Source organism: Echiichthys vipera (genome assembly GCF_963691815.1).
Source record: "Echiichthys vipera genome assembly, chromosome: 13".
Classification (NCBI taxonomy): domain Eukaryota; kingdom Metazoa; phylum Chordata; class Actinopteri; order Perciformes; family Trachinidae; genus Echiichthys; species Echiichthys vipera.
Window position 1 is genome coordinate 29,678,201 of NC_139838.1, and position 14,716 is coordinate 29,692,916.

Sequence of the window (14,716 nt, forward strand, 5' to 3'; positions counted from 1 at the left end):
GGGGGGGAGAGAGAGAAGAAGGGATGAGAGAGAGAGAGAAGGAGGGAGGGAGAGAGAGGAGGGGGGGAGAGAGAGAAGAAGGGATGAGAGAGAGAGAGAAGGAGGGAGGGAGAGAAGGAGGGAGGGAGAGAGAGAGAGAGAGAGAGAGAGAGAGGAGGGGGGGAGAGAGAGGAGGGGGGGAGAGAGAGAAGAAGGGATGAGAGAGAGAGAGAGAAGGAGGGAGGGAGAGAAGGAGGGAGGGAGAGAGAGAGAGAGAGAGAGAGAGAGAGAGGAGGGGTGAGAGAGAGAGAGAGAGGAGGGGTGGAGAGAGAGAAGAAGGGATGAGAGAGAGAGAGAGAGAGGAGGGGGGAGAGAGAGAGAGAAAGGGAGAGAGAGAGAGAGAAAGGGAGAGAGAGAGAGAGAGAGAGAGAAGAAGGGATGAGAGAGAGAGAGAGAGAGAGAGGAGTGGAGAGAGAGAGAGAGAGGAGGAGTGGAGAGAGAGAGAGAGAGAGAGGAGTGGAGAGAGGGAGAGAGAGAGAGAGGAGGAGTGGAGAGAGAGAGAGAGAGAGAGAGAAGAAGGGATGAGAGAGAGAGAGAAGGAGGAGGGATAAAGGAGGAGAGGATGGAGGGATGGAGGAGGAGAGGGATGGAGGGATGGAGGAGGAGAGGATGGAGGGATGAAGGAGGAGAGGATGGAGGGATGAAGGAGGAGAAGATGGAGGGATGGAGGAGGAGAAGATGGAGGGATGAAGGAGGAGAAGATGGAGGGATGAAGGAGGAGAAGATGAAGGGATGGAGGAGGAGAAGATGGAGGGACGGAGAAGGAGAAGATGGAGGGATGGAGGAGGAGAGGATGGAGGGATGGAGGAGGAGAGGACGGAGGGATGAAGGAGGAGAGGATGGAGTGATGAAGGATGACAGGTTAGCATCACAACATCAAAACTAACATTGAAGCTAAGCTATGCTAGCCAATGCTAAGCTAACGCTAGCCGCCCCGTTACCATCGTTACCATCGTTACCATGGAGCGTAGAATTTCACCAGCATGGTCTCGTGCTCCGTTGCCAGGTAATCGAAGTCCGCGTCGCCGAGCTCGAGCACGTCTTTGCGTGAGGACACCGCGGCGGGAAAACCAGACAACAGCGCGAGCGTGACGGTGACGGCGGGAAGCAGAAGGAGGCGGACAGCGGCCGCCATGTTGGAGACAAACGGTGAGTTCACACAGAAACGCGTTCAAACCGTGACGGAGAACTACAACCACCGTTACACCGAGAACTACAACCACCGTCAAGCTGCCCGGCACCGGCCGCGTTTCCGGTCAGACACTACAAAATAAAATCAACCTGAAAATCAGAAGCCGCGTATTTTACCGTCAAACAGTGAATAAAAGATACGTTATGAAAGGAAATGACGTGTCGATGACACGCAGCTCTTTTTTAGACACTAAACGAACCTTTTTAATGCATCCGTGACAGCCAGGACTTTTATTGTGAAGGCAGGGTGACTGTTTCCGGTACTTACGCGTGAAACTTGACCATCTCTCAGCTGTCAATGAAAGGCGGAGCATCACGAGACAATACCGGTGCGTTCTGATTGGTCCAGAGGGGGCGCGATACAGCCGTCTCATTGGTCCAATCACCTGTCAATCACACAGCGCTCTGCAGCCCGTCTGTTCTAATTAACATAAATATTAAACACACACACTTTTAACATGAATATGATACAACAAGATGAAAGATAATTATCATAATATGATATTAATATAATATGTTTAATGTTTAAGTTAAGTCGTGGAGCTGTGACGTCATTGCTGTTGCTGATGACGTCCACCAGGTGGCGCTAACAGCCAACCCTCCGGATGTGACGTATGATCCTCGACCCTGTACGTCCCCACGTGTGACATGATGGCGGCGGAACCGAGCAGCAGCAGTGGAGACACGCGGAGAGGAGACATGAAGAAGAGCGGAGAGAAGGAGGTGAAGAAGAGCGGAGAGAAGGAGGTGAAGAAGAGCGGAGAGAAGGAGGTGAAGAAGAAGAGGAGCATAGAGGAGGAGGAGGAGGAGGAGGTGAGAGCATAAACAGCTAACTACAGTAAACAACAGCTAACTACAGTAAACAGCTAACTACAGTAAACAACAGCTAACTACTGTGAACAACAGCTAACTACAGTAAACAGCTAACTACTGTAAACAACAGCTAACTACAGTAAACAACAGCTAACTACAGTGAACAGCTGACTACAGTAAACAACAGCTAACTACAGTAAACAGCTAACTACTGTAAACAGCTAACTACTGTAAACAGCTAACTACAGTAAACAACAGCTAACTACAGTAAACAACAGCTAACTACAGTGAACAGCTAACTACTGTAAACAACAGCTAACTACAGTAAACAACAGCTAACTACAGTAAACAGCTAACTACTGTAAACAACAGCTAACTACTGTGAACAACAGCTAACTACAGTAAACAGCTAACTACTGTAAACAACAGCTAACTACTGTAAACAACAGCTAACTACAGTGAACAGCTGACTACAGTAAACAACAGCTAACTACAGTAAACAGCTAACTACTGTAAACAGCTAACTACAGTAAACAACAGCTAACTACAGTAAACAACAGCTAACTACAGTGAACAGCTAACTACTGTAAACAACAGCTAACTACTGTAAACAGCTAACTACTGTAAACAACAGCTAACTACTGTAAACAACAGCTAACTACAGTAAACAACAGCTAACTACAGTAAACAACAGCTAACTACAGTAAACAGCTAACTACTGTAAACAACAGCTAACTACAGTAAACAACAGCTAACTACAGTAAACAGCTAACTACTGTAAACAACAGCTAACTACAGTAAACAGCTAACTACTGTAAACAACAGCTAACTACAGTAAACAGCTAACTACTGTAAACAGCTAACTACTGTAAACAACAGCTAACTACAGTAAACAGCTAACTTCCTATGAACAACAGCTAACTACAGTAAACAACAGCTAACTACAGTAAACAACAGCTAACTACTGTAAACAGCAGCTAACTACAGTAAACAACAGCTAACTACAGTAAACAGCAGCTAACTACAGTAAACAGCTAACTACAGTAAACAACAGCTAACTACAGTAAACAACAGCTAACTACTGTAAACAGCTAACTACTGTAAACAGCTAACTACTGTAGACAGCTAACTACAGTAAACAGCAGCTAACTACAGTAAACAGCAGCTAACTACAGTAAACAACAGCTAACTACAGTAAACAACAGCTAACTACTGTAAACAGCAGCTAACTACAGTAAACAACAGCTAACTACAGTAAACAGCAGCTAACTACAGTAAACAGCTAACTACAGTAAACAACAGCTAACTACAGTAAACAACAGCTAACTACTGTAAACAGCTAACTACTGTAAACAGCTAACTACTGTAGACAGCTAACTACAGTAAACAGCAGCTAACTACAGTAAACAGCAGCTAACTACAGTAAACAGCTAACTACAGTAAACAGCAGCTAACTACTGTAGACAGCTAACTACTGTAAACAGCTAACTACAGTAAACAGCTAGCTACTGTAAACAGCTAACTACTGTAAACAACAGCTAACTACTGTAGACAACAGCTAACTACTGTAGACAACAGCTAACTACTGTAAACAACAGCAGGTTTTTGATGGAGCTTAAAGTTTAAATAATTTCTTCTTCTTCAGTTTTTCACCTTCACCAAAGAATCCAGTGAGGAAGAGGAAGAGGATGAAGATCTGTCAGACAGCGAGGACAGCGTCTTCTCAGGACTGGAGGATTCTGGGAGCGACAGCGAGGACGACGAGGACGAGGATGAAGAGGAGGATGATGATGAGGAGGATGGAGAGAAGGATGATGGAGAGGAGGAGGAGGAGGAGCGACCAGAGGACGAAGATCTGAAGGTGGAGCCAGAGCAGACTCAGGTCTGTCTGCCTGTCTCTGTGTGTGTGTGTGTGTGTGTCTGACTGTTAACTGTTCTGTCTGTCTGCGTGCATGTCTGTCTGTCTGTCTCTGTCTGTCTGCCTGTCTGTCTGTCTGTCTGCCTGTCTGTCTGTCTGCGTGCCTGTCTGCCTGCCTGTCTGCGTGCCTGTCTGTCTGTCTGCCTGTCTGCCTGTCTGCCTGCCTGTCTGTCTGTCTGCCTGTCTGTCTGCCTGTCTGTCTGCCTGCCTGCCTGTCTGCGTGCCTGTCTGTCTGTCTGCCTGTCTCTCTGCCTGTCTGTCTGCGTGCCTGTCTGTCTCTCTGTCTGTCTCTCTGCCTGTCTGTCTGTTAACTGTTGTGTGCTCCCTGCAGATAAAGGAGGAGAAGAAGAAGAGTGGAGGAGTAACAGAAGAAGAAGACGAGTACAGACAGGACTCTTCAGACGAGGAGGTGGGGCCGCTTCTTCTTCTTCTTCTTCTTCTGTGTCTGTGTCTGCGCCGTCACCGTGACAACTCGCCAACAACAACAACAACAACAACAACAGTCCCTCCCTGTTGTTGTTTCTGTCTCTTTTAACAGTGGGAGGTTTCCATGACGCCAGACTGTGGTTTCTGAACCCTCTCTCTCTGAGCTCCACTCTTCTTCTGTGGTTTCTGAACCCTCTCTCTCTCTAAGCTCCGCTCTTCTTCTGTGGTTTCTGAACCCTCTCTCTCTGAGCTCCACTCTTCTTCTGTGGTTTCTGAACCCTCTCTCTCTGAGCTCCACTCTTCTTCTGTGGTTTCTGAACCCTCTCTCCCTAAGCTCCGCTCTTCTTCTGTGGTTTCTGAACCCTCTCTCCCTGAGCTCCACTCTTCTTCTGTGGTTTCTGAACCCTCTCTCTCTCTAAGCTCCACTCTTCTTCTGTGGTTTCTGAACCCTCTCTCCCTGAGCTCCACTCTTCTTCTGTGGTTTCTGAACCCTCTCTCTCTAAGCTCCGCTCTTCTTCTGTGGTTTCTGAACCCTCTCTCTCTAAGCTCCACTCTTCTTCTGTGGTTTCTGAACCCTCTCTCTCTGAGCTCCGCTCTTCTTCTGTGGTTTCTGAACCCTCTCTCCCTGAGCTCCACTCTTCTTCTGTGGTTTCTGAACCCTCTCTCTCTAAGCTCCACTCTTCTTCTGTGGTTCCTGAACCCTCTCTCCTTAAGCTCCGCTCTTCTTCTGTGGTTTCTGAACCCTCTCTCTCTAAGCTCCGCTCTTCTTCTGTGGTTTCTGAACCCTCTCTCTCTGAGCTCCGCTCTTCTTCTATGGTTTCTGAACCCTCTCTCTCTAAGCTCTGCTCTTCTTCTGTGGTTTCTGAACCCTCTCTCCTTAAGCTCCACTCTTCTTCTGTGGTTTCTGAACCCTCTCTCTCTGAGCTCCGCTCTTCTTCTGTGGTTTCTGAACCCTCTCTCCCTGAGCTCCACTCTTCTTCTGTGGTTTCTGAACCCTCTCTCTCACTGAGCTCCACTCTTCTTCTGTGGTTTCTGAACCCTCTCTCCCTGAGCTCCACTCTTCTTCTGTGGTTTCTGAACCCTCTCTCTCTAAGCTCCGCTCTTCTTCTGTGGTTTCTGAACCCTCTCTCTCTAAGCTCTGCTCTTCTTCTGTGGTTTCTGAACCCTCTCTCTGTTGTTGTCGTCATGGTTTCTGTGGTTAAATCTCAGCGGAGAGTTCAGTGATGTGTAGAGGAGCAGGAGGAGGTTTCCCACTGTGCCTCCGTCACAGGTTAGAGCGCCCTCCCACTGTGCCTCCGTCACAGGTTAGAGCGCCCTCCCACTGTGTGTCCGTCACAGGTTAGAGCGCCCTCCCACTGTGTGTCCGTCACAGGTTAGAGCGCCCTCCCACTACACATGTGCAAACGTGCTTTACTAAAGCCCACCTCTCCCAAACGGGCCGTGGACGGCAAGCGTGCCGCTCCTAGACGCGGTACGGTTGCACTCACACTGGTCAAAGGTACGGAGGCACAGTGGGAGGGCGCCCTAATGTCCTGGTGCAGGGCTGAGACCTGACGTGTCCCCCACAGATCCACATTAAAAGTGTTTAATGTGCACAGGAAAGACACAGGTTCAATAGCAGGAAGTTCTTCACCTGCCGAACAAAAACCCCACAGAGCTGTTTTACAGTAAAGGGAGGGGGCGAGTCTAAATGTGCGCCGAGGTTCTCTGGTCTGTGACGGCGTGCTGCGTTGGTGGTCCTTGTGTTCTGCAGGACATCAGGAACACGGTGGGGAACATCCCCATGGAGTGGTACAAAGACTTCCCTCATGTGGGCTACGACCTCGACGGGAAGAAGATCTACAAACCAATCAGGAACAAGGACGAGCTCGACGACTTCCTGGACAAGATGGAGAACCCCGACTACTGGTGAGCCTGCTAGCACGACGCTCTTTAAACTTTATTGGTTTAAAGAGGGAATGCTAATGTGTGTGTGCGTGTGTGCGTGCGCAGGAGGACGGTCAAGGACAAGCAGACAGGAAGTGACATCGTGCTGTCGGACGAGCAGGTGGAGCTGGTGAACCGTCTGCAGAAAGGACAGTTCGGAGACGTCCACTTCAACGAGTACCAGGTATCCAGGTGTCCCTGTCTGTCCTCAGGTGTCCCTGTCTGTCCCCAGGTGTCCCTGTCTGTCCCCAGGTGTCCCTGTCTTTCCGTCAGGTGTCCCCGTGTCTCAGGGGTCCCCGTGTCTCAGGTGTCCCCCTCTGTCCCCGTGTCTCAGGTGTCCCCCTCTGTCCCCGTGTCTCAGGTGTCCCCCGTGTCTCAGGTGTCCCCCTCTGTCCCCGTGTCTCAGGTGTCCCCCCTCTGTCCCCGTGTCTCAGGTGTCCCCGTGTCTCAGGGGTCCCCGTGTCTCAGGTGTCCCCGTGTCTCAGGGGTCCCCGTGTCTCAGGTGTCCCCCGTGTCTCAGGTGTCCCCCTCTGTCCCCATGTCTCAGGTGTCCCCCGTGTCTCAGGTGTCCCCGTCTGTCCTCAGGTGTCCCTGTCTGTCCCCAGGTGTCCCTGTGTCTCAGGTGTCCCCCGTCTGTCCCCAGGTGTCCCCGTCTGTCCCCAGGTGTCCCCGTCTGTCCCCAGGTGTCTCAGGTGTCCCCCGTCTGTCCTCAGGTGTCCCTGTCTGTCCTCAGGTGTCCCTGTCTGTCCCCAGGTGTCCCCGTGTCTCAGGTGTCCCCTGTGTCTCAGGTGTCCCCCGTGTCTCAGGTGTCCCCTGTGTCTCAGGTGTCCCCCGTGTCTCAGGTGTCCCCGTGCCTCAGGTGTCCCCCGTGTCTCAGGTGTCCCCGTGTCTCAGGTGTCCCCGTGTCTCAGGTGTCCCCCGTGTCTCAGGTGTCCCCCGTGTCTCAGGTGTCCCCGTGTCTCAGGTGTCCCCCTCTGTCCCCGTGTCTCAGGTGTCCCCGTGTCTCAGGTGTCCCCGTGTCTCAGGTGTCCCCCTCTGTCCCCGTGTCTCAGGTGTCCCTGTGTCTCAGGGGTCCCCGTGTCTCAGGTGTCCCCCTCTGTCCCCGTGTCTCAGGTGTCCCCCGTGTCTCAGGTGTCCCCCGTGTCTCAGGTGTCCCCCGTGTCTCAGGTGTCCCCGTGTCTCAGGTGTCCCCCGTGTCTCAGGTGTCCCCGTGTCTCAGGTGTCCCCCGTGTCTCAGGTGTCCCCCGTGTCCTCAGGTGTCCCCCGTGTCCTCAGGTGTCCCCTGTGTCTCAGGTGTCCCCCGTGTCTCAGGTGTCCCCCTCTGTCCCCAGCCCCAGGTGGAGTTCTTCAGTCAGGACGTGATGCTGCACCCCGTCACCAACCGGCCGGCGGACAAACGCAGCTTCATCCCGTCTCTGGTGGAGAAGGAGAAGGTGTCCAAGCTGGTCCACGCCATCAAGATGGGCTGGATCAAACCGCGGCGGCAGGAGGACGTCAGCCGCGGGCGCTACTACGACCTGTGGGCCAACGAGGACGCCTCCATCCTGGCCCGACACAAGATGCACCTGCCCGCCCCCAAGACCCCCCTCCCCGGGCACCAGGAGTCCTACAACCCCCCACCGGAGTACCTGTTCACCGAGGAGGAGGTCTGTCTGCCTGTCTGTCTGTCTGTGTGTCTCACCTGTCTGTCTCACCTCTGCCTGTCTGTCTCGTCTGTCTGTCTGTCTCACCTCTCTCTGTCTGTCTCACCTCTCTCTGTCTGTCTCCCTGCCTGTCTCTCTGCAGAGGGCTCTGTGGGAGCAGCAGGACGCCTCGGACAGGAAGTGCCCGTTTGTCCCCAGGAAGTTCTCGTCTCTGCGTCAGGTTCCTGCGTTTCCTCGTTTCATCCACGAGAGGTTCGAGCGCTGCCTCGACCTTTACCTGTGTCCACGCCAGAGGAAGATGAGGGTGAGCCAATCACAGCGCAGCAGCACGCTGCAGCCAATCACAGCGCAGCAGCAGACATGAGCAATAACGTGTGTGTGTGTGTGTGTGTGTGTGTGTGTGTGTGTGTGTGTGTGTGTGTGTGTGTGTGTGTGTGTGTGTGTGTGTGTGTGTGTGTGTGTGTGTGTGTGTGTGTGTGTGTGTGTGTGTGTGTGTGTGTGTGTGTGTGTGTGTGTCCTCAGGTTAACGTGAACCCAGAGGACCTGATTCCCAAACTTCCCAAACCTAAAGACCTGCAGCCGTTTCCAACAACACAGTCTCTGGTACACAGACACACAGACACACACACTCACACACAGAGACACGCACACAGACTCACACACAGAGACACGCACACAGACACACACAGAGACACGCACACAGACACACACACACACAGACACACACACTCTCTCTCAAAGGAAGATTCCTGATGTATTCTTAATGTCTCTGTGTGTGTGTGTGTCTCTCTGTGTGTGTCTCTCTCTCTCTCTGTGTGTGTGTGTGTGTGTGTGTGTCTCTCTGTGTGTCTCTCTCTCTCTGTGTGTGTGTGTGTGTGTGCAGGTGTATCGTGGTCATGAGGGTCTGGTCCGCTCCATCAGTGTGTCTCCATCAGGACAGTGGCTCGCCTCAGGTAACAGCTGCTCTGACATCACGTTCATGTTTAATGTCTTATTTAATATTTATATACGCTCAAACACGTTCATCATCATCACAATAATAACTAATATAACTGTGAACGTCTAATGTTTAATAATAAACGTAACGTGTGAACAGGAAGTGACGACGGCTCGGTGCGGTTCTGGGAGGTCCAATCGTCTCGCTGCCTGAAGACGGTTCAGGTGGGCGGAGCCGTGAAGAGCGTCGCCTGGAACCCCAACCTGTCTGTCTGCCTGCTGGCTGTGGCCCTGTAAGGACCCGTCTGTCTGTCTGTGACCTGTCTGTCTGTCTGTGACCTGTCTGTCTGTGACCTGTCTGTCTGCCTGCTGGCTGTCGCCCTGTAAGCACCCGTCTGTCTGTCTGTGACCCGTCTGTCTGTCTGTGACCTGTCTGTCTGTGACCTGTCTGTCTGTGACCTGTCTGTCTGTGACCTGTCTGTCTGTCTGTGACCTGTCTGTCTGCCTGCTGGCTGTCGCCCTGTAAGGACCCGTCTGTCTGTCTGTGACCCGTCTGTCTGTCTGTGACCTGTCTGTCTGTCTGCTGGCTGTCGCCCTGTAAGCACCAGTCTGTCTGTCTGTGACCTGTCTGTCTGTGACCTGTCTGTCTGTGACCTGTCTGTCTCTCTGTGACCTGTCTGTCTGTCTGCTGGCTGTTGCCCTGTAAGGACCCGTCTGTCTGTCTGTGACCTGTCTGTCTGTGACCTGTCTGTCTGTCTGTCTGTGGCCTGTCTGTCTGTCTGTGACCTGTCTGTCTGTGACCTGTCTGTCTGTGGCCTGTCTGTCTGTCTGTGGCCTGTCTGTCTGTCTGTGACCTGTCTGTCTGTGACCTGTCTGTGACCTGTCTGTCTGTCTGTGACCTGTCTGTCTGTGACCTGTCTGTCTGTCTGCTGGCTGTTGCCCTGTAAGCACCCGTCTGTCTGCCTGTGACCTGTCTGTCTGTGGCCTGTCTGTCTGTCTGTGACCTGTCTGTCTGTGGCCTGTCTGTCTGTCTGTGACCTGTCTGTCTGTCTGTGACCCGTCTGTCTGTCTCTAACCTGTCTGTCTCTCTCTCAGGGACTCGGCGGTGTTGATCCTGTCTCCCTCTCTGGCAGACAGACAGGTCGTCTCTTCGTCAGAGCGACTCCTCTCGGGTCAGCAGGAGGCGGAGCCCGCGGAGGGGGCGGGGCCTGTCACGTGGAGCGAGGCTGAGGGGGAGGAGCTTAACCAGGGGATCCGCCTCAAGATCCTGCACCCCAAAGTGAGACCCTTTGAGCCACGACCCGAGCCGTGCTAACCGACCCGCTCTAACAGACCCGCGCTAACCGACCCGCGCTAACCAACCCACGCTAACCAACCCGCGCTAACCGACCCGCGCTGACCGAGCCGCACTAACCGACTCACGCTAACCGACTCACGCTAACCGACCCGCTCTAACCGAGCCGCGCTAACCGACCCGCGCTAACCGACTCACGCTAACCGACCCGTTCTAACAGAGCCGCACTAACCGACCCGCGCTAACCGACCCTGTTGATGTGTTCAGGCCGTGCACCAGGTGGCGTGGCACGCCAAAGGAGACTACCTGGCGTCGGTGATGCCCGATCACTCCAGCCACCTGCAGGTGTTCATCCACCAGGTGAGCCGGAGGCGGAGCCAGAACCCCTTCAGGAAGAACAAAGGTCTGGTCCAGTGCGTATCCTTCCACCCCGTCAGGCCCTACTTCTTCGTGGGGACGCAGCGCTCCGTCCGCATCTACAACCTGGTGAAACAGGAAATGACCAAGAAGCTTCAGGCAAACTCCAAGTGGATCTCCAGCATGGCCGTCCACCCCGGGGGTAAGCACGGTCACCGGCACGCCGATCCAGCACCAGACTCACCACGGCAACACCACGACACAACAACACCAGACTCACCACAACACCAGACTCACCACAACACCAGACTCACCACAACACCAGACTCACCACAACACCAGACTCACCACAACACCAGACTCACCACAACATTCACCACAACAACACCAGACTCACCACAACACCAGACTCACCACAACACCAGACTCACAACGACACCAGACTCACCACGACACCAGACTCACCACGACACCAGACTCACCACAACACCAGACTCACAACACCAGACTCACCACAACACCAGACTCACCACGACACCAGACTCACCACAACACCAGACTCACCACAACTCCAGACTCACCACAACACCAGACTCACCACAACAACACCAGACTCACCACAACAACACCACAACAACACCAGACTCACCACAACAACACCAGACTCACCACAACACCAGACTCACCACCACACCAGACTCACCACAACAACACCAGACTCACCACAACAACACCAGACTCACCACCACAACACCAGACTCACCACCACAACACCAGACTCACCACAACAACACCAGACTCACCACCACAACACCAGACTCACCACCACAACACCAGACTCACCACAACAACACCAGACTCACCACAACAACACCAGACTCACCACAACGACACCAGACTCACCACAACGACACCAGACTCACCACAACAACACCAGACTCACCACAACAACACCAGACTCACCACAACAACACCAGACTCACCACAACACCAGACTCACCACCACACCAGACTCACCACAACGACACCAGACTCACCACAACAACACCAGACTCACCACGACAACACCAGACTCACCACGACAACACCAGACTCACCACAACAACACCAGACTCACCACAACAACACCAGACTCACCACAACAACACCAGACTCACCACAACAACACCAGACTCACCACAACGACACCAGACTCACCACGACGACACCAGACTCACCACGACGACACCAGACTCACCACGACGACACCAGACTCACCACGACGACACCAGACTCACCACAACGACACCAGACTCACCACAACGACACCAGACTCACCACAACGACACCAGACTCACCACAACGACACCAGACTCACCACAACGACACCAGACTCACCACAACGACACCAGACTCACCACAACGACACCAGACTCACCACAACGACACCAGACTCACCACAACGACACCAGACTCACCACAACGACACCAGACTCACCACAACGACACCAGACTCACCACAACGACACCAGACTCACCACAACGACACCAGACTCACCACAACGACACCAGACTCACCACAACGACACCAGACTCACCACAACGACACCAGACTCACCACAACAACACCAGACTCACCACGACGACACCAGACTCACCACAACGACACCAGACTCACCACAACGACACCAGACTCACCACAACGACACCAGACTCACCACAACAACACCAGACTCACCACGACACCAGACTCACCACAACGACACCAGACTCACCACAACAACACCAGACTCACCACAACAACACCAGACTCACCACGACGACACCAGACTCACCACAACAACACCAGACTCACCACAACAACACCAGACTAACCGTGTTCTCTCTGTGCCCGTCTCCGTGGCGTCTCCGTGCCCGTCTCCGTGGCGTCTCCGTGCCCGTCTCCGTGGCGTCTCCGTGCCCGTCTCCGTGGCGATCTGCCGGCAGGTGATCATGTGATCTGTGGGAGCTACGACTGCAGACTCAGCTGGTTCGACCTCGACCTCTCAACCAAACCTTACAGGATGTTACGGTACGTACCTGTCAATCAAACTGGCACCTGTCCCTCACACCAGACCGGTGTTGATGATGTCACTTCCTGTCTCCAGACACCATAAGAAGGCGGTGAGGGGCGTGGCCTATCATCGAACCTACCCGCTCTTCGCCTCGGCGTCAGACGACGGATCTGTCATCGTCTGTCACGGGACCGTTTACAAGTAACACACACACCTGACTCACACACACCTGACACACACACACACACACACCTGACACACACAAACCTGACACACACACACACACATACAAACCTGACACACACACACACCTGACACACACACACAAACCTGACACACACACACACCTGACACACACACACCTGACACACACACACATACACACACACAAACCTGACACACACACACACCTGACACACACACACACACACACACACACACACCTGACACATACACACACACACACACACACACACACACTAACACGCTCTGCCCCCCCCCCCCCCCCCAGTGACCTGCTGCAGAACCCGTTGATCGTCCCCGTGAAGGTTCTCCGTGGTCACGCCGTCACTCACGACCTCGGCGTCCTGGACGTGACCTTTCACCCGACTCAGCCGTGGATCTTCTCCTCCGGAGCCGACGCCACCATCCGCCTCTTCACCTAGCAACATGCCTGGCAACGAGCCCGGCAACACGCCAGCGACTGTTTTTCATACGTGTGTTTTTTCTGTCGTCAGTGAATAAACGTGTAAATGTTTCATCACTTTGTTTGTTTTAGGATTTAATAAAATTCAACATCAAGAAAAAAAGTTTCAGACGTTTTTGAGTCAAAATCAGGAAAAATAACGTGAGTGATGTCATGATGCTAAATGAAGCTAACGCTAGTGATGTCCTGATGCTAAATGAAGCTAACGCTAATGATGTCCTGATGCTAAATGAAGCTAACACTCGTGATGTTCTGATGCTAAATGAAGCTAACGCTAATGATGTCCTGATGCTAAATGAAGCTAACACTCGTGATGTTCTGATGCTAAATGAAGCTAACGCTAGTGATGTCCTGATGCTAAATGAAGCTAACACTAGTGATGTTCTGATGCTAAATGAAGCTAACACTTGTGATGTCCTGATGCTAAATGAAGCTAACACTCGTGATGTCCTGATGCTAAATGAAGCTAACGCTAATGATGTCCTGATGCTAAATGAAGCTAACACTCGTGATGTTCTGATGCTAAATGAAGCTAACACTAGTGATGTCCTGATGCTAAATGAAGCTAACGCTAATGATGTCCTGATGCTAAATGAAGCTAACACTCGTGATGTTCTGATGCTAAATGAAGCTAACGCTAGTGATGTCCTGATGCTAAATGAAGCTAACACTAGTGATGTTCTGATGCTAAATGAAGCTAACACTTGTGATGTCCTGATGCTAAATGAAGCTAACACTCGTGATGTCCTGATGCTAAATGAAGCTAACGCTAATGATGTCCTGATGCTAAATGAAGCTAACACTCGTGATGTTCTGATGCTAAATGAAGCTAACACTAATGATGTCCTGATGCTAAATGAAGCTAACGCTAATGATGTTCTGATGCTAAATGAATCTAACGCTAAAGATGTTCTGATGCTAAATGAAGCTAACACTAGTGATGTCCTGATGCTAAATGAAGCTAACACTCGTGATGTCCTGATGCTAAATGAAGCTAACACTCGTGATGTCCTGATGCTAAATGAAGCTAACACTTGTGATGTCCTGATGCTAAATGATGCTAAATGAAGCTAACACTCGTGATGTTCTGATGCTAAATGAAGCTAACACTAGTGATGTCCTGATGCTAAATGAAGCTAACACTCGTGATGTCCTGATGCTAAATGAAGCTAACACTTGTGATGTCCTGATGCTAAATGATGCTAACACTAGTGATGTCCTGATGCTAAATGAAGCTAACACTCGTGATGTTCTGATGCTAAATGAAGCTAACACTAGTGATGTCCTGATGCTAAATGAAGCTAACACTTGTGATGTTCTGATGCTAAATGAAGCTAACACTTGTGATGTCCTGATGCTAAATGAAGCTAACACTCGTGATGTTCTGATGCTAAATGAAGCTAACACTCGTGATGTCCTGATGCTAAAGGAAGC

General features: G+C 51.9%; 2 protein-coding genes across 2 annotated transcripts in view; one reads left to right on the plus strand and one right to left on the minus strand.

Annotated features, from left to right (window-relative positions):
- Positions 1-1,174, minus strand: part of LOC310955673 (protein disulfide-isomerase A3-like) — a gene marked incomplete at both ends in the record, with an annotated part of 12,960 nt that extends 11,786 nt beyond the window's left edge. Inside the window, one exon of the mRNA XM_083925641.1 lies at positions 999-1,174. Coding sequence (XP_083781767.1) covers positions 999-1,174 — 176 coding nt within the window. The remainder of the gene's footprint in view (positions 1-998) is intronic.
- Positions 1,175-1,881: 707 nt separating this feature from the next.
- bop1 (BOP1 ribosomal biogenesis factor) lies at positions 1,882-13,366 on the plus strand (the record flags this gene model as incomplete). The annotated part of the gene is made up of 15 exons (XM_083925251.1): positions 1,882-2,043; positions 3,689-3,925; positions 4,293-4,370; positions 6,141-6,295; positions 6,380-6,497; positions 7,645-7,959; positions 8,099-8,260; positions 8,479-8,559; positions 8,840-8,909; positions 9,053-9,185; positions 9,988-10,171; positions 10,454-10,745; positions 12,509-12,593; positions 12,670-12,777; positions 13,088-13,366. The coding sequence occupies 15 exons, from the start codon at positions 1,882-1,884 to the stop codon at positions 13,239-13,241; spliced, it is 2,334 nt and encodes a 777-aa protein (XP_083781377.1). The 3' UTR covers positions 13,242-13,366.
- Positions 13,367-14,716: the final 1,350 nt, after the last annotated feature.